At 47.3% G+C, this 20,124-nt stretch overlaps 1 protein-coding gene across 4 annotated transcripts in view; it reads right to left on the bottom strand.

The window, feature by feature from the left end:
• Positions 1-5,508: 5,508 nt before the first annotated feature.
• Positions 5,509-20,124, bottom strand: part of FLT1 (fms related receptor tyrosine kinase 1) — a 182,002-nt gene continuing 167,386 nt past the window's right edge. For 3 of the 4 annotated variants that reach the window (XM_039254971.1, XM_039254951.1, XM_039254965.1), the window contains 5 exons: positions 17,054-17,159; positions 16,642-16,784; positions 14,320-14,404; positions 12,180-12,274; positions 5,509-8,584 (listed from right to left, as the gene is read on the bottom strand). In XM_039254971.1, coding sequence (XP_039110902.1) covers positions 8,383-8,584; positions 12,180-12,274; positions 14,320-14,404; positions 16,642-16,784; positions 17,054-17,159 — 631 coding nt within the window. In that variant the 3' untranslated portion in view covers positions 5,509-8,382. The remainder of the gene's footprint in view (positions 8,585-12,179; positions 12,275-14,319; positions 14,405-16,641; positions 16,785-17,053; positions 17,160-20,124) is intronic. The other variant, XM_039254960.1, reaches the window with a different exon arrangement.

The following is a 20,124-nucleotide window of genomic DNA, read 5'->3' as shown; positions in this document are numbered from 1 at the left end:
TTTCCTGTGTGTTTGGAGGACTTGGTGGCAGACTTATTCATTAGTTTACCAGATAGCTGCTAAGTGCCTACTTGGATCTATTCTGGGTGCTAAGAATGCAGATATGAGTACTTGTTATTTATAAAGTATATAGTCCTACCCAAGCAATTCTGTAGAATGTGTGGCTTGCACTGTAATTTAGGAAAGAAGGATAGGGAATGCTATGTGGCTAGCCTCCGATGCACAGCGTAGGTAATTTATAGGTGAAGAGTGCCTCTCCCCCAAGTCCTCCAGAAGCATTATTCAGAATCTAAGGGTTAGGTTTTTTAATTTTTTATGTGTTTTTAATTTTGTTAATGTTTATTTGAGAGAGAGAGAAAGAGAGAGATACGAGTGCTCGCGGGGGAGGGGCAGAGAGAGAGGGAGACACAGAATCTGAAACAGGCTCCAGGCCTGACCTGAGCACGGAACCTGGAGCCTGGAGCTCGAACTGAGGAATAGTGAGATGATGACCTGAGTCAGTGCTTCACCGACTGAGCCACCCAGGCACCCTGAGGGTAGATGTTTTTCAATGGCAGACTTGTTAACCTTTGTTGAATCTGAGTACCTAGGGTTTATTGTGTTTATTTCCTATACATTTGAAATGAAAAGTTGAAAAACAGAATAGAAAGTGATAAGGGACTTGAGACCTAATTGAGGGGTACTTAAAGAGAAGGGGGTTTATTTTCAACTGAAGGAACTGGTGAGTTGTCTTTTAGAAATTCAGAGAAGAGCGAGAATAAGTGTAGAAGGGTCTTGAATTAAAAAAAAAAAAAACAGTGGATTCAGTGGCAAATCAAAATGACCATTGTAGGTTCAAGGGGAAGAAGGGAGACTCTGCCTAGAATAGAGGATGTTCTGGGGATCTTTTAAATTTCTCTTTTAAATTTAAATTTCTTAAGAGAGATTTAAATTTCTTACGAGAAAACATGAAACACATTATTGTGAAAGCTATGTGAGTGTTACGTCTCTAAATGGGGATAAAACGGCTTTGTTGTTTTTCATGTCCTGTGCTCTGAATGGTCAAAACCCAGTGTTTTCCCTCCCCCTTCAGCAGCTGCACACTGAGGGCTGTATCTGTAACCGGTCCTCCTGTACAGGTTTGGGGGAAGAGGGGCAGTGAAGAAAGGCCGTTAAAACACGTCCTTAAAATCCATTAAGAGCAGTATGCATGGTGGGTAAGAAAGCACTGGCAATACAAGGCGCCAGCGCCTCACACAGTGCAATGAATGACTGGATTCACTCATTCATTCAGCATTTCCCGAATGCCTGTTCTAGGTCAGGCGTTGCTCTAGAGGAACCGACCGAGCAACTGCAACCACAGCAGACGAATCTTTCATGCAGCTTCCATTCTAGCGGGAAGAAGACCGAGTGCGTAGCACGTTAAGGGGTAATAATCTATGGAGGGAAAGTAAAGTAGGCTAAGGATGTGGGTAGGGTTGCCAGATCTAGCACATAAAAATACGGAACACAGAGTTGAATTAGAGTTTCAGGTAAACAATGGATAATTTCTTCTTTAGCCTTATGTATGTCTCAAGTATTAACGTGGGACATATTTGTCTTAAAAAAATCGTTTATGTGAAATTCAAATCTAATTGTCTATCCTGTGTTTCATCTTGCAACTCTAGATGTGGGGGGTGGGACGGTACTGGAATTTCACATGGGATGATCTGGGGAGTAGGTCTTACTGGGAAGGTGGTATTTGAGCAAGGATTTGAGGTATTGGAGCCAGCCGTGTGGATATGGGAGGGAGGAGAGTTCCTGGTCAGAGGATGTGCCAGGCATATCTGAGGCATGGCAAGGGGGCCAGTGTGACTAGAGCAGCCTGAGTAGGAAGTGAAATCAGAAAGGTAATGGGGAAGGGGCTGTGCCTCGTAGAACATTTTAGGACCATTTTGGGTGCTTACTCACGTTGAAAGGAGAAGCAGAAAGATTGTAAGCAGAAGACTAACCTGATACAATTAAAAAGGATCACTTTGGCTACTAGTTAGGAAGCTCTTGCAATATTTCAAGCGAAAGATGGCGGGGATTTGGACCTGGTGGTAGAAGTGGCACCAAGTGATTGGATTCTGAATATATTTATTTTTTTAAATGTTTATTTTTGAGAGACAGAGCTCAAGCGGGGCAAGGGCGGTGCGGGGAGGGGTGTGGACACAGAATCCGAAGCAGGTTCCGGGCTCCGAGCTGTCAGCACAGAGCCCACACGGGGCACAAACTCACAAACTGCAAGATCATGACCTGAGCCGAAGTCAGACACTTAACTGACTGAGCCACTTGGGCACCCCTACTTTATTTTTATTCTTTCTTTATTTTGAGAGAGAGGGTCAGCAGGGGAGGAGCAGAGAGAGGGAGACGGAATCCCAAGCAGGCTCCATGCTGTCAGCGCAGAGCTTGACACAGGGCTCCATCTCACAAATTGAAATCATGACCTGAGCCACAATCTAGAGTGCGACACTTAACTGATTGAGCCACCCATGTGCCCCTGATTATTTTAAAGATTGAGCCAAAAGGATGTCTCAATTATTGGATATGGAGTGAGAAAAGAAGTCAGAATCACTGTTCAGATCTTGACCCTCTGCTGACAGGAAGGAGGATTCTTCTAAATTGAAAGAGAGCATCTTAGAAACAAAGGGTTTTTTTTAGAGGGTGGGCAAGAAGGGTGGGGAAGCCAGGAAAGATTGTTGGGAGTTCGGTGTGACGTGTGCAGTTTCAGATGTTTACTACACATTTGTTGTGGTTACATGTCGTTTTGTTATGAACGACTCCAGACTCAGTGGCATAACACAACAACTGTTTTCTTATTCTCAGGAATTCTGTGGGTTAGGAATTTGGACAGGGCACAGCTGGGATGGCTTAATCTCTATTCCGTTACATTTGGGGCCTCTGCTGGAAAAATTTCAGTGGTTGGGGGCTGAAATCATTCTGATCTGACATCTAGACTGAATGACTTAAAGGCTGGGCTCTGGTGGGGACTGTCCTCGGAAGTATCGACACACGGGCCCACCGTGTGGCTGAGGCTTCCCTAATCCTGGCACCTGGGTCCCTAGTGGGAGCTTCTGGAGAATGTACCAGGAGACTCGGGTAGAAAGGGCATGATCTCTTCTGGCCTGGCCTCGGCCTCATGCAGTGTCATTTCTGCCACATTCTGTTGATTGCAAGTGAGTCACAAAGGCATGTCTGATTCTAGGGGAGAAGAATTTGATGGGGAAGTGGCAAGAGCATGTTGCTCCCATTTGGGATGGGAGATGTGGTTGCTGCTATTTTTGGAAAATAGTTTGCCACCTCATCAAGAGATGGTCAGTTTAACATTTGCATACAAGTGAATTTCGAGGCTGGGGGAGAGATTTGCTTTGTACCAGTAGTTTGCAAGTCATTATATAGATGTCATTTAAAGCCCTGGGATTGGTCAAGATCATGAAGGGAGTTCGCATAGCGGAAAAGGAGAAAAGGTCTGGGGGCAGTAACTGGAACAGTGCTCAAAGGTCAGAGAAAAGAGAAAACTAGTGAAGAGGGATGGAAATGACCAGTGGAATCGGAAGGAAAGTGTGTGATGTCCTGGAATCAAAGTAAAAAGGGTATTTTCAAGGATAAGGGTCAAGTTGATGAGTCAAGAAAGACTGAGACTGAAAATTGGCCATTGGATTTAGCAATTTGCAGGTAACTGATAACCTTATCAAGAGCAGTTTCAGTGTGTGACACTGAGAGCTGGGTTTCAGTGGGTTTAAGAGTCCTTGGGGGGGATCGAAGTGGAGACTGACTACATCAAGGAATTTTGCTGTAAAGAATAAACTAGGGCCGCAGCTGGAGAGGAAAGTAGAAAGATTTTTTTTTTTTAAACATGGGAGGGATAATAGCATGTTTGTTTGTATGATCTGATGGGAAAGGGACAGGCTGATGGGAGGGGGGGGTTTGAAAGAGTGGTGAATTGCTGGAGTCATGTCCTTGAATACCGGAAGGAATCCAAGTGTGCGCGGACATGTTGTGAATTGACCACCCAGAAGGGAAGGCAGGGTATGTGAGTACGGGTGCTGGCAGGTGGTACATGTGATGGTGAGATTTTGAAGTGCTCTTTGGATTACTTCAGCCTTCCCATTGATGTGGGGTAGCCACTAGTACCAATCACATTGGAGTGCTTTGGAAATTGAATGACTTTATTCCTCAAAGCACTTAGAATAGTTGTTGCACATGAAGTTAATATATTTTCGTCTGAGATTAAGCTCATGCTCTTTTTCAAATTGGTCATCTATGAAAATTATGGCATTAAATGTTTTTTTTTCTTTTAATCTTTTATCAAAGAATAGCACACAGATACACACAAATTTGCAGGTAAGTACATAGTTCCATGAATTATCACAAAGCGAACACACCTATGGACCACACCCAGATCAAGAAATAGAGTATTTGTGCCTTCTAGTTGTTTTGGGTTTTGCTTTTCCACCCTTAAAATATCCTTAGTTAAGAAAATAGAAGGTTAGTCATCCCTGTGTTGGGATCCAGGATATTTTCATAAAATTTCCTGGCCTGTGAAACCCAAAAGTCTGGTAATATGTTTAACACTGAGGAGTCCAATAAACCTTACTGGGCGATCCTTCTGCTGAAGGAAAGGGAAAAAAACAAAACAAAACAATTCCCAAAAGTCCTGTAAGTTTCCAGAGTCCTGAGAAGATTTCTAAACTATGACGTGACACCAGTTCCTCGAGCATTCTTCAAGTCATGTGCTTACATGAGTGACTTTACTCTTATGTTATGAAAACCAACACTTTTTAAAGGATTTCAGATTCACAAAGATTAAATGCTGTGTGCCCGCTTCAGTTAACCACAAATTTACTGGGAAGAGTCATTTTTCCTTTTTCTTGCCTTTGTCCCAAAAAAAGTAGACCTGTTTTCCCGTACAGCCATGTCTCCAGACTAGTTTCCTCATGGTGCTTTCAGGAAGGTGATGGTATGACCGGTTTCAAGGACAATCCACAAAAGCGAAGAATTTCGCTCAGAGAAGCTCTAGTGTCTGAGGCTTTTGCCTAAATTATTTCGTATGGCCTCCTGCATACAATCTCTACTGCGCACACACACAGACGAGCGGGCACACACATCCTGTAATTATGGTGATTGTTTCTTAGCTCAAAGTTAGTGTTTGGGAAAACCAGCCTTTCTTTAATTGAGGGCACTTCCGTCTGCAGCCAGCACATGTACTCCGTCTGTACATTTTACTTCTGATTGCTTTCATTTTAGTGTTTTGTTCCCTGGGCGATGTGCCTGCTGTGATCGTGCTTTTGATTTGCTTTTGACAGCACCCTGATGGTTTAGAGCAGCATCTTGTGGCACTGAGAGAAAACTCTGACCCTCTCTTCAGCGGGCTTGCTGGATTTTTCTTGTGCTGTGTCCCCCAACTGGTATTCAATGAGAGACCCCCCCCAGGACAGCAGCCCTCCACACCCACAGAAAAACCTGTGACCCCCTTTTTTCATGTATAAGCATATTGGAGAAAACAGATGTTTTTGGAAGTTAATTTTATTATATGAAGATAGCATACAAAATACATTCATAGTGACTAGAGATGTAGGACCAAATTAAGTCTTACTTCTATCTGCAGCATATATTCTTGGTCTGTATAAAAGTAACTTTAAAATTCCAGTTTCCTTAAATAGTCATCGCACAACACACACACACATATATACACATACAGTTACTACCACTGTCGGTCAAAGATGCGCTCCTTTCACAACTAAAAGGGGCTGGCAAGTATCTGTTCGAGTTTGACCCTCTTTACGGACTGGGAAACAAGGCACAGCTAGAAGACCTACATAACACTTTTCAGGGTTTGGACAGGTTTGTTCCACGGGCTAAAACTAAGGTCTGAGCATCGCTTCTTAGACTTAACTAGATACAGACTTCCATATGGTTTCAGTCCCGTTCCACCCACACTGTTACACATAACGTGATCTCACAGATCCTGAAAGGAAAGGCTGCTTTCCTGGTTAGTGCCAACTATCTTTGTCGTAAATGCCAAATGGTTCTAATAATATCATTGGTTAACTAGTGTCTTAATTTTCAGTGCTGTTTAACGTTCAGTGCTGGTTAATGAACCAGTCTGCGGCAAGACTTGGCTACTGCAAGCCTCCATTTTCCTTTCTGTGTGAACACTCTAGATGGGAACCATTTTTAACCGATGGACTCATGTAGGCTATAAACCTGAGTCTTTGAAGCAGCTGAATTGACGTAAGTTCTGAAGTTGTTGTGTTTTTTTTTCTTTTGGAAAGATGGTTTTACTGAGGTCTTTGAACAACTTAGAATTAGGTTATTGAAATCAAGATATCATGTATAGTTAAGGTTTTCGTTTTCACTCATTGCTGGATCCTTATCTGATATGAAAAGTTGGCACAGCTGATTGAGGTCTTCTTTTATTTTCCCTGATGAACCTCCTTCTGGTGACCTGATTGATACTATCGCCAACTGTCACAGGTGCTTTTTGTACGTGCGAAGAAGAGAAAGAACAAAACTTTGCCCCTCTTCTGGCCTAGCCTGATTTGGTCCGGCCTGGGCTCATGGTGGAGAGGCCTGCCTCACTTCTCTGCTGGCCAGATGCTTCTCCAGCAGAGCCCCCACAGGACCACCTGCTTCCTTACTTGGGGGTGTGCGGACTGTCCCGTCCTTTTATACTAAGAGCCGTGACACAGGAATGTGACACACAGGGAAGGAAGTAAAGATTCTTCTATTACATTTCAGGTTCTAGAGTTAAGTTACTTGCCTAAAGGGCAGCATACTCTTCTCTACCAGAAGCAGCAATTCACTGTTGCCCGTCCAGCTTTGACCGGCTTTACAAGGTAACATACATCCTAAATACACAGCATCGGAGAGAGCCAGCTGAGAGATCCAAGGTCTTTAGACCCCCAAAGAGTAGGCACCCTTTTGTACCCTGTCTCCCTACGTCCAGCATTCTCAGACCCAAGGCAAGGTCCGTAGCAGATGAAAAGAGGCTTTTCTCCCATTGATGGCTCAATAACTAATATCCTGAGTCCCAATTCTAAAAGTATCTTGCATAAATTACATGTCACCTTTTTTCTCCAGGAGCATAAAGTGCTTAATAAACATTGGCTAATAGTCTTCCACATCTTTCCAGTAGACCAGCATGAGATTGCAGAATCCCCACTCAAAAGGAAACATGAGTGGCTTCCTCTCCTTTGGGCCCCAACTGTTCCAGTGAGTCGGTCTGGTTGGGAAAGAGAGGGGTTTTTTCACTCTGCTCATCCTGCTTTCGCTCCGTCTATCCTGGTTTTGGCATAGAGGGAACTGTCCCCCAGACTCATTTTCGTCCTCCTCAGCTTCCTTTTATAACTAACTGGACAAAACAGGTTAATGTAAAAAAAAATAATAATAATAAAAGTGAAGTGTCTTGATTATATAGTAATACTCAAAAGAGGATCTGACCAGATTTTTTTAAATGTGGCTTAAGCCCAAGAGGGAGCCGTAACAGACCGGCCACGTCCCAGCGAGCCGACTCGGAGCAGTCTGCTAAGGGCGAGGCCATCACGCCGAGCTCAGGGCGAGCTTGCAGTGTACTTGCCGGAGGGGACTGCGGTCCGGGCTCCGATCTGAGCGCCACGCTCAGCACTAGACGTTTGAAAATGTGCCCTCCATGGGATCGGGCATAGGTCCAGTCCCACAGCTAATGTTTCCAAATTTGTTTTGTAGTTTCAAAAAAAAAAAAAAATCCAGAAACTGTCCCCTCACCTCTCTGTCCTGGCTGTTCCCCAGCTGGGGTGTCCGTGTGGCCCGGGTTTGCTCGGGGTGTGGCAGCCGTCGTAGTGTCTCGGCTGACAGCCCTCAGCTACCCCCTTCCCATACGGGACGGCGCAGATTGTCTCCACGCTTCGTCCTGTGTGCTCTCCTCCCTTCTCCCTTCCTTCTCTGCCTTCCACGGAAGTTGCTCCTGCTAGAAGGACCCCAGAGACCTGGCGTAGGCCAGCTTACGGGCTGTCGCCTCCTGGCTCCGGTGGCGGGCCCCGTGGAGTCCACGCTGCCTCGCGTGATCAGCCACCTCCTCAATCCTCCAACGCTCTGCGGTCTCGGGGGGGGGTGGTTGGAGAGCAGGTAAGTCACTGGGCTTAGAAATAAGGGTTCCTCTAACACACTGAATAATGTGAGGATTTACCAGTGGTGTTCTTTACTTATCACTATTACTCTATCTGGGGTTACATTCTTGTTAGTCAAAAAGAAAAAGAAGCACTTATTAAACATCACAGCAGGCAGCGCGCTCCTGTGGAAAGGTCAAGGTGTACATTTACGTATGTGTCATACTGGCGAAAGCTAGTTTTCAGGGAGTATAAATACTTGTGCGGTTCTAGAAATAAGGCTGCGTGCCAGACTTTAGACAGGCGGGGTGGAGTACAGGACCACCGAGTTGTAGTCTGGGGGCGGGGAGCAGCACGAAATCTTCCTCTCCAGCTCCGAGTTGTCGTATGTAAATCTGCGCCTGCCTTTGCTGATGTGCCCACACCTGGAATGGCAGAAAGGAGCCCGTGTGAGGTTGGAAAGCCCCGACTCCTTACTTTTACTGGTTACTCTCAAGCTAAAGAAAGACAAGAAGAGAAAAACAATCAAACGTACAAAATTGATTTCTTGGAACCAAACACTTCATGTCTGTCCCGCTCTTTCCTGTTAGGTCATTCGCTTGTGGTCTTTCTAGAGTTGGCGGTTATTGAATTGCATCTCCACCCCCGGCCAGATTCCCTTTGTTCTCGTGGGAATGATGCCTACCCCCGGCGGTGGGGGGGAAGCCTGTGTGATGAGCTACTGCAAATCCATACTCTCGGGTGGAAAACACCTCCAAGACATGTACGCCCCCCCCTTGCTCTTAGGCCGGTTAGCCGCTGTGCTAGGCTGAGAAATGCCGCCCCCCCCCCCCCGCCCATCCCTGAATCTCTTGAGGTGACCAGAGACTGAATATTATCTTCCATGGCGAGAGAGGTGGTTAAGCTGAGGCTCGGCTCTGAATGGCCCAGGGGGGCCCTAAGCACAACCCCACGTGTCCTGGGGAGAGCGGCTGACGGAGATTCACAGCCACACGCACAAGGCGGTGGTTGAAGGTGGAGCAGACAAACCAGGAGCTGGAAAAGGTGACGACTGGATTCTCCCTCAGAACCTTCCAGAGGGACTGTGGCTCTGCGAATACCTTGACTTTGGGCTTCTGGCCTCCAGGACCACAAGAGAATACATTTCTCTTCGTTTAAGCCATCAAGTTTGTGATAACGTGTTAATAGCCTCAAGAAACGAATCGAGCTTCATACAAAAAGGTTAGTACGCTTGTCTCCCTGTCATGTTTGTGTTCTAGAAAACTTGTAAGTTATGGTACTCTGTCACTAGCAAGGCTCAAAAGGAGAAGAACCTTGCTTCTGGGGCTGTATTTTATATCCAGTGTAAGAAAAGAAGAAAGAAAAGCTTCTTTTGTTCATTCATGTTGGTTTGTTTTTTGAGAGAGGGTGCAAGTGAGCAAGGGGCGGGGGGAGAGAGAGAGGCAGGAGCTCGCCCAAAGTGGGGCTCAAACTCATGAACCGTGAGATCATGACCTGAGCCAGAGTCAGATGCTTAACCCACTGAGCCACCCAGGTGCCCTCATGTTTGTTTCTTAATAGTTGGGATGAGAATGAGAAAACCCGGTGCACCACCACATAATTAGATTGGTTCTGGACTAACACGCCAAGCATTTTCTTTTTAAAAAAAAAAAGTTTTTTTTTTTGAGAGAGAGAGACAGTGTGCCCGTGAGCAGGGGAGGGGCAGAGAGAGAGAGGGAGAGACAGAAGCCCAGGCAGGCTCCATGCTATCCGATTCGGGACTTGAACTCACAAACCGTGAGGCCTGAGCTGAAACCAAGAGTCAGATGCTGAAGCGACTGAGCCATCCTGGCGCCCCAACATGCATTTTCTAGATTTTTAACCTCAAGAGTAGAGGGTACGACTTATGGTTTTCCTTCACAAAGATCCAGATAAGCATTCCAATGTAGGAAACAAAAGGTTGTGGTACCTACTTCCTTTCCTCCCGTATACACTTATTCTTTGTGAGGTCCCCAATCTGCTACCCTCTGAGGGGACTCTGCCCTGGCACCATCACGGTGCTTATGTTAAAAGGAAACCATACAGATGTTTGCCTGGCCAGGTTCCAACCCTTCAGATTTACTTGTGGTGTTATATTGTGCTGCCTATATCACTTAGAGGCATTTGGGGCTATCTTTTGACTTCGATCAAGGTCAGCAAACTACAGCCTGTGGGCTGGTCACCTGCCCCTTTTTGTTGTTTTTTTTTTTAAACAGCTTTATTGAGATACAGTTCACCTGTCTAGCTGAGCGGCACCTGGGTGGCTCCCTCAGTTAAGCGTCTGACTTCAGCTCAGGTCATGATCTCGTGGTTTGTGAGTCTGAGCCCCGCGTCGGGCTCTGTGCTGACAGCTCAGAGCCTGGAGCCTGCTTCGTTTTCTGTGTCTCCCTCTCTCTCTGCCCCTCCCCTGCTTGCGTTTTATCTCTCAAAAATTAATAAACAGTAAAAAAAATAGTGTCCAGCTAAATGGTTTTTAGTATGTTTATAGATGGTGCAACCATCAACACATCGATTTTAGAACCTTTTCATCATCCCCCCCAAACCCACACCCATCAGTACAGCCAGTTGCTCTTCTTCCCCACGGTTCCCTCCCCCAGCCCTAGACAACCACTGATCTACTTTGTTTCTGCAGATCTGCCTACTCCTGGCCTTTTGCGTAAATGGAATCCTACCACACCAGGTCTGTGGTGACTGGTTTCATTCACTTAACAATGTTTTCAAGGTTTGTCCACATTGCAGCATGTATCAGCCCCTCGTGCTTTTTTTATTGGCAAATAATATTTGAGGTTATGAGTATAAATGAGTATACTGCATTTTATCCAGCAACTGAAGGACATGTGGCTTGCTTTTCTTTGGGTTACTGTTAATAACGCTGCTATGAACATTTACGTACGAGTTTTTGCATGAGCGTGAGTTTTTGTTCTGTTGGGTGTGTACTTGAGGGGACCCGGTGTGTCACAGGGTAACTCTAATTAACCTCTTCGGCGAAGAAATGCTGTACCGTTTCCCAAAGTGGTCGGACGTCTTGCATCCGTGCCACAACGCACAAGACTTAGAATTTCTCCGCATCCTCACCACTACCAGCTTTTTGGTTCGAGCCATCCTAGCGGGGGTGAAGGGGTATCTCCTCACGGTTCTGATTTGCATTTTCCTGATGATCAATGACCTTAAGCATCTTTTCGTGTGCTCATTGGCCACGGCCGCCTGTTTTTGTAAATAAAGTTGATTGGAACGCAGCCACAGCTCCTTGTTTAATATTTGTTGATGGCTGCTCTTCTACGACAGAGGCAGGGTGGAGTGGTTGTTTTCTAGGTGGCTCTGAAGAAAAAGACTGCTGACTCTTGACTTAGACGAAAAGAGGGGCAGGTTCTGCCTTTGGGTGAGACAGGGCAGCCATGTGAACCGGGGAAGGAAGGATGGAGTCCCTGATAGATGGCCTGTCCGGTGCTAGTCCTAGGTAGAGACTAGCACAGGGAGGCTGAAGTGACAGCAGGGCCCGTGGAATAAAAGGCCGGAGCCTCAGTAATTCCGACAGTCCCTGCCGATGGCCACTGCAGGGGTGGAGAACACCAGGATCCAACAGGAAGCGAGCCTTCCTTCGGAAGGGCTGGTATCTCCGGACGGCACGTGTTCGTACTAGGAACAGGGCTGTGACGCCTCCTGTACTGACGCTGCCAGCCCAGGGTATGATCACAGGCAAGCTCCCTGCCCCCACCCCCGCCCCCCAAGCATGTCTCCATCAGACTTGACATTGGCCACAGCTGGGGCGGGTCAGGCTCCTTCCAGCCGAGGCGCTGTGCCTCATGCGTTTGGGCCGCCCGTCTCTGCTAGGACTTTCCTGAATGTTTTCACTTCTCAGATCCCAGGCTTCCTTCTCCACTCCGGTGCTCAGATGTCTGATCTTATACCCTCTTGCTTGCCCTTCTGAGGGAGAAAATTGTGCTTTTCTGCAACGCCTGAACCCTAGAGTGCAGGGGGCAAGGAGCCCTCCAATCTCCCCGTTAAATTTTCCCCAGCATCTGCCCTCACAACCCCCCACGACTGGTCACAGAAAAGAACCCCCAGCTTCCTTACTCCATCTTCAGGGAGGCCTTGGGTTTGCTCTCAGCCCACGTGAAACGCTTCAGCACAGGGGAGGCCAGCAGGGAGTTATTGTCCATCTGGTGACCCTGGTAGGGAGGAAGGAAAACGGTGACACTTCTTGCCTCACCCGGAGGGGTCCGTGCCAGGCCTGGGGGATGGTACTTGGATGCACGCTCCAACTCACTCCAAGCTCTGTCCTCACCCGCCTATTAAGACCAAGCATTTTCTCCATGCAGGGCAAATCTACACTTTGCTACAAGAAAGGCCTATTATTCCCAGTGACTTGGGGCCCTTCTTCCTGAAGGTGAAGAAAAGGCATTTAAACACAAGAGGAAACTGCAAGAAACAGGTGAGCGTTTTTTATAGTCAACTTGGATGCAAATTATTGCATACATAGACTAAGACTAATTTTGGCAGAGGACTACTACCTACGGGTATGCGGTTATCTGGTGGTGCAAAAATTCTGGAACTGGAGCACCTGCATGGCTCAGTTGAGCGTCTGACTCTTGATTTTGGCTCACGTCACGATCCCAGGGTCGTGGGATCAAAGCCCGCGTTGGGCTCTGCACTGAGCTTGGAGCCTGCCTCTCTCTCTCTCCCTCCCTCTGCCCTCCCCGGCTCACTCATACTCTCTCTCAAACCAAACCAAACCAAACAATAGCCACCAAGAAATTATGAAGACATGGTTTAAAATGAATTCTTTTTCTTGTGAATCCTAGGCAGTTGTCAAGCCCTTGGCTGTCCTGGTTTCCAGCAATTCCACTTTTTTTTTTAATTTTTAAAAATGTTTTATTTCCTTTTGAGAGAGAGCACAAGTGGGAGAGGGACAGAAAGAGAGGGGACAGAGGATCCGAAGCGGGCTGAGAGCGGAGAGCCGGATGCGGGGCTCGAATTCCCAAACCGTGAGATCGTGACCTGAGCTGAAGTCGGACGTTCAACCGACTGAGCCCCGCCGGCGCCCCAAGCAATTCCATTTCCTTGTTGGTTCATCCTTCGCACTGGGTTTCACACAGGTCCTCCTTCCTCTGCTAATGCAGCACTCCCAGTGAGTGGACTTCACACTTTGTTCCTGACACCCTTTGAGTCTCTTACTGGGTTGTGTCCATGTCCTTAGTCATCCGCAAACAAGCCTAAGCCAGCAAAGGAGCTGTTGCGGTCCCCACGAATCCGGGTGGGGAGGGTTAAGGTTGAGAGGAATCGTCCATGTTTTACTCAGCATCATTTCCTAGGACTTAACACCAAAGCAGGAAAACAAAATTTCCAGCTACTTTTGTATGCTGCAGCTTATTTGTAATGTTTTTAAATGTTTTGATCATTTCCCCCTCTGAAGCCTTTGGTGCTTTTTAATGATGACTATGCTAGGTCTCCAGGCCACGGTGCCTGTGGTAATCACCTTCACACTGTGGCGGGTTCCCCGGCCCTTTATGGGACACGGGCATCACCAGTGTTTCTCAAGCTTTGTTGCGCACACCCATCCCCGGGGACTTTGTCACAGTGCACACTCTGGCTCCGTGCGTGTGGATGGGGCCCGAGATTCTGCATTTCCAGCCCATTGAGGAGCAACAGTGCTCACCCGGAGACCATGCTTTGCATGTAAGGGTCTTGAAGCGAAGTGCACTCTTGCCCAGCCCTCCTCCTCCTCCCCTTCCTCTCTCAACCTCAAGGCCCAGAGCTTCGAAGTACGAGCTGGGTGGGGCCTCGAGTTTGCCAGGCTGTACTGGCAGTGTGGCTGGGGGGCAACATGGCTACTCAGCCTCTAGAACCTTAGTGGGAGGGCGCATAAGGCCTAGGGAGCCTTCTCCCAGGCCTCAAGGCTAAGCTCTCTGTTACATCAGGAAGACCCAACTACTCACAGTGTTGGATTCCTGCATTCATCTGCAAGCAGGGTTCCATCACTGATCGCTAAGAAGCTTAGAAACCCGCAATGACCTTTCCTAAGGGACTAAATTATGACTAGGTGAGGACTCGGGCCCTGGAGTAACTTCGGGGTCACTGTCAAACTGCAGAACTACCTGCTTTCACTGTTATTTCAGCCCCTACTCATTACTGCCACAAGGTTACTGGACGTTGTGTTTGCATAGAGTCTGGCAAACACAAGAGCGCATCACGTAGGTTGATCGCCATTACTTACATCGAAGATGGAGGTGGTGTTTGGTGAAAGTTCGTCAAAGGTTTTGATTCTCTCCAAGCTCATGAAATTGAAAGCATTTACATATCTGATGAAGAAGCAGAAAGATAATCAAGACAGGAAAGCGCATCTAGTGTTTATTAGTCGGCAGACTGTGGGCACTGTCTCCCAGCTCAGATGAACCAGAGTACTAGAATTCTCCTGCTGCGTTCCCCTAGAGTCCTGACAGTGGGGGCCACTTCCCCCCATGGCTGTCCATCCACACTGCATAGTGTTGAGCAAATCGCACAGGGACCTGGGGGGACTCAGCAGCGATTAGGCCTCCAGTCCTTTGTGGAACTGGGGAAATGTTAGGCCCAGAAGAAACCGGAGGCCTCTCATGGTCTAACCACACTCTTATTACAGAGGAGAGAAATGATGCCCAGGGACAGAGTGTGGCTTGATAACGTATAGCTGCCTGCTTCTCAAAGGAGGCAAGGACACCAGTGAAATGACCTCTCAAGGTCACACAGCTGACTTAATGGCTAGTCTTCTATACTCTGTTCCGGGATTACAGAATGGGGGGTGGGGGCTGTAACTGTGTTCTCCCTGTCACCCCCTCCTGACCTTTGGTTGATGACCCACTAGGAAGGCTGGCAGAGGTAGATCACTACATGGCTCTTCTCAGGCAAGTTCGCCCATCGACGGACTTTCTCCGTCTGAAACCCTATCACCATCGCCAAGGCCCAGTTTCTTAGATAAGCGCTCTATTGGTCTAAGGCTAAGCAACGTCCTGAAGGGGCTCAAACAAGCTTGACACCTCCCCCCACCCCCATCACTGACACAATCAGCTACCATGAATGTGTTCAATCTCAGCTAGTTTTCTTATCTTTAAAAACAAATGGGTAGTTCATCGGTTTCAGCCTGTTGGGCTGGTCATGAAGTGTGAGCAGTGCCACTGACATAGAACCCATTGCCGCAAAGCGGGGCAGGTCCCTGGGCTTCTGGGCCTGTCATAGATGGCTGCCAGTCTTTTCAGACAGCACCCAGCGCTTAGCTGTGCCTCTCCTGGTCACCTGTCAAGTTTGGCTGAACGGAGGTCAAAGCCCTAGAGTTGTGTCTACCACAGATAAAGACGCTAGAAGGCCCACAGGATCATCTGAATATCCTAAAAATAGTCCTAACTGCATGGGAACAGGGAGGCAGGATCACAATACCTGGGTCACAAACTCTTTTCTGCCACTTTCTAGGCACACAGTCTTGGCAGGCTATCTTTCGTGGAGCCTTAATGGTCCCATTTGTGTAGCAGTAATAATAATATCCACTTTGTAGTATTGTTTTGAGCATTAAAGGAACTGGTGTATACAAAGAGCCTAGCACAGCACCAGACCACACGCAGCTCCAGGACCAAATGGGTATGATTACACACGTAACCATCAGGAGTGGCGCTTGGTTCATAGGTCACTGTGGGCAGTGATGTGTGATGCAAATACGGACATGTGTTGCTACCTGTACAGTTATTCGTACTGAACACGTATGATATGGTGTGACTGTTAGTACTGAAGAGCTGGCCCCCACCCGGGCCCCAGGGGAGGCACTCAATCAATATTTTTTCCCTTGTGACCTTCTCCAGTTTCCTCTGCGGTAAAGAATGATGCGTTAGCGTGTCCATTAAGAAAAACAAATGGTTTTATCAAAGGTCTCATGAGAAAAAAGTCTTTAGAAAAAAAAGATGTAAGATTATTCTAAAATCAGAGTAAAGAAAATGCAATGTGTTGTTCTTGATTGGATCCTGATGTGTTTTTTGTTTCTTCTTAAGGTATAAAAGACATTTGGGGAACTTCTGGAAACTCGAGTGCTTAGTAATATTAAGAAACTATCAAGGAGCACCTGGGTGGCTCAGTTGGTTAAGCGTCTGATTTTGGCTCAGGTCATGATCTCCCAGTTCATGGGTTTGAGCCCCGTGTTGGTTCTGTGCTGACAACTCAGAGCCTGGAGCCTGCTTCACATTCTGTGTCTCCCTCCCTCCCTCTCTCAAAAATAAACAAACACTGAAAAACAAAACTACCAATTGGTGTGTGTGTGTGTGTGTGTGTGTGTGTGTGTGTGTGAGTGTGTGATCATTCTAATGTGGTAACACAGGAGAAAGATCTTACAAGATGTAGCAGTAGAATGTTATAATGCCTGAAGCTCTCTTTCAAATGGCTCAGCAGAAAGAACCACATACACGTAGAGTGTGTGCATAGAGACAAAATAGGGCAAAATGTTAACTGCCTTTGAATTTGGGAGGTGGGCTTTTTTTATGTGTGAAAATTTTATAAAGCTGAGGAAAGACAGAAATCTTACCTGACATTATCAGAACTTCCTGAATTAAACTTTGGAGCTGTAAGATCTTCCGTGAAGAAGTCATCGGAGAAGGCGGGAGAAGAGTACGTAAACCCACTATTTCCTGTCAGTATGGCATTCAGTGGGATATAGTCTTTACCATCCTAAAATACCAAAGAAAGAGCTCTCATTGTACAAATTTCTACTTCACCCTATGTGAAACAGATCAGCTTCAACTATGTCATTTCCACAATCTTTGCTGTGTTTTGGGAAGAGAATTCTGCACGCACACATGTGCGCACACGTTTTTTTAACTACTGAGCTCAGCTCTTTAAACAGCTCAGCTATTAAAACAACAAATAAAATACCTTCCCCTTCGACTTACATTCAAAGGCATCTGGTCTTCTGGTATTCTAGATTAACTTAGCTTTACCTGTTGTACATTTGCTTGGAGCAAGTCGCCCAGTTTTTCCACGAGTTCCGCAAATCTCGGCCTCTCTTTCGGGTCTTTGTGCCAGCAGGCCAGCATGATCTGGTAGCTGTTGGGCACAAGCACAGCAGAAATCACTGGAGAGCACCGGGGACCGGAGCCTGCCCTACGCGCAGCGAAGTGATGGGCATCATCCTACAGATAGAGACCCTGCTGCCTGTGGTACAGGATATTGGCCTTCATGTTTGGACTTGGGCCTGCGGCAGCCCTGCCCCCATCCAGGCTGTTTGGGCCGGGGCCTGCTGGGGGTAGAAAACATTCTAGAAAGGCGGACTGACAAACCCAGCCCTCCGGAGCCCATCACCACCCAAGTTCTTCGGAATGCTCGTGGTCTCTGCAGAGGGGAAGACAGAAGGCTTCCTCAGTAAAGCAGAGGCATTGGAAAGAGCACCCGTGTTCGCTCGCAGTTAAGTACGCAGCATGGGGCTCCTCCCCTCACGTTCAAAGGCAAGGCAATGTCCTTAAAGGTAAAAGTTAACATGGACACAAATATACATGGGTGAATTGTTTGCAGCATTTATTATATTTATTCATATACAGTATATATAATATGTATTGTATATTATATATAATACGTATTATAATACATTATATAATGTATTATATAATACGTATTATATATACTGTATATATTTTGTATAAAAAGAGGTTGGCTTGAGTTTCTTTTAAAAAAATTCTTTTAATGTTTAGTTATTCTCAGAGACAGAGTGTGGGTGAGGAAGGCACAGAGAGAGAAGGGGGAGACACAGAACCCGAAGCAGTCTCCAGGCTCTGAGCTGTCAGCACAGAGCCCGATGCAGGGTTTGAACTCCAGAAGGGTGAGATCATGACCTCAATCAAAGTCAGGGGTGCTTTGAGGCCCCCAGGCGCTGCTGGCTTGGGCTTCTTAATAAGGATGTAGTAGGTCTAGGGCCTCACAGTTCCCCTACGGAGCTCAGCACTGGAGACTGGTTGAGAAGGCACTGCATACGGACTCAGGCCACTTCCAAAAGGTGACAGTCTGTGTCAAGTACAAATGGTTCCTTGGGCAGGTCTCTTCCATGTGGATGATCCCCTCTCCCCTGGCAATGCCCGCTTTTCAAAGCAGTCATTACACACTGGCTTCCCACGCCTCTCAAGGCCCTGCGTACAGGCTGAGCTTCTGAATATGAAAACGTTTGTCTTCACATGACAGAAACCAAATCGTGTCCTGGGGTTTAAATGTTAAAGGGTTCCTCTACGATTGGTCTCCGCTGACCTTTGAGATGTAAAAGTACGGGGCTCTTCTCGTGGTCATGTCTGAGAGGGTACAGGTCTCTGCCCCGCCTCGCCCCTGTAAATCACACGTCGGGGCGCTCTACACACACTGGCTTACACGTTTACTATCTTTGGGTTCTTTGCTCTCCTTGAGAAGTTCACGGTCAGTATCTCTTCTCTCAGAAGATCATCTGGACTAGAGGGCTCTGACCAAGTTGGATCAAAATTGGAATGCGCTCAGAATTTAGAACTGGATTAGACCCCGGCTGTTGGAGCTATGTGGGCAGGGACCACGTCTCAGCCCCCTCCCCTAATACAGGGCCTGGCATATAAGCGCTCCAGTGTCGACAAGGAAGTCACACGTGTCTCTGGGAGGAGACAGCAGTCTTCCTTCCATGAATTCTGAAGCCGTATTGCAGACATTACCGTAGTGCTGGGACCTGGGGCTTCCTGGGAAAAGCCTAGAAACCCCACACTGCCGCTTCTTAGACATGCGCTTCCAGTCTGCACCAGCCTCCCCCAGTCTCTTAAGGATATCCCTATTTTGTTTCAGAGTATATATGAGGTGGTGAACACAGACAGTAGGAATACAGGAAGGTTAAGAAAAAAGAAGGCTATTGGGAGGAAGGGAAAATAACAAAAAGGCAAAACTACAGGCAGAGCTAATACGCCAAATTTAAATCCTGACTCTGAGTAGTTAGTTGGATAGAGGCAGTGCTCCAAGCCCTCAGGCAGCTGGTAAAAAGAAGGAATAATCAATTACGTGATGCACATAGGCCAAAAGTTAAAAGCAAACCAGTTACTTGGAAGAAGTATGGCTCTTCCTAGGACTGAAATCCGAAAGGAAGCTGCCCTAGACCCATCTCAACAGCGTGGTTCCCATCTAGGAAATAATGACTCCGTGGGACTGTCTCGTACATGTCCTTCAATGTTTGCTGAAGCCTTACCAGCAAGAATGCCAGTCCGTGAAAACCATTCTGAGAGGCAAGATACTGTGGCCTGGGGGTGTGTGGCTCTTAGGTACCCAGGGGAGTAGTGGCACCAAGGGGTCCTCAAACACCCTCCATGGATCCTGGTCTTTAGAAGCAAGCTCTCCTAATAGTTGGATAGTGGAGCTGAGGTTCTGCTTTCTCCATACCCAGTGAGCAGATGTCCTAGGTCTTTGATTAAGGGACTGGAGCTCACAAAGATCACTTGCCTGAATCGCAAATTCTCCTGCCTTTGTCCAAACCAACGGGTCAAGACTGTTCTCAGAAGATGATTCTGGCTCTCTCCCACCCATGTGCTTCATCCACTGTACCTATTCCACCTAAGTCCCAGGGGGGTTGGCGGGGGGCGGGGGGGTGGGGAGGTCAACTGGTCCCAAGGGCTGTGAAGGCCAATGTCAGGGACCACTCTACTGAAGCTCAATCTGCAGGCCCATGGGAGGCTGGGAGTGAGGAGGGGAACACAAGATCTCTAACTCTGGGCCATTGTCCCTTCTCTCCGGAGACACAGGGTCCCTAACTATCCCTGACCGGCAGCCTCAGAGTGAGGACGCAAGGCACCTGCTCCTTTCAGACAACCTGGGGCAGCCTGCTAGTGGCCAAAGGTCTGAAGTAGCCTAAGAAAGTCTGCACAGTTTTCTCTGGCTCTCCCTTTACGTCTACACAGTCTACTAATTGACTGAGATAGGCACACAAACATTTACATGCATTGGCTGCGACGAACCCTGGCCTGCCTCCACCTTCCCACACTGAAGCCTAATCCTCCAAAGCAATTCTAGCAATAAACAATCT

The sequence above is a fragment of the Hyaena hyaena genome, unplaced genomic scaffold (assembly GCF_003009895.1).
Source record: "Hyaena hyaena isolate Hyena2069 unplaced genomic scaffold, ASM300989v1 scaffold_11, whole genome shotgun sequence".
In the NCBI taxonomy this organism is placed as follows: Eukaryota; Metazoa; Chordata; class Mammalia; order Carnivora; family Hyaenidae; genus Hyaena; species Hyaena hyaena.
Note: the sequence above shows the minus strand (reverse complement) of the source record. Positions and strands in the feature narration are given on the sequence as shown.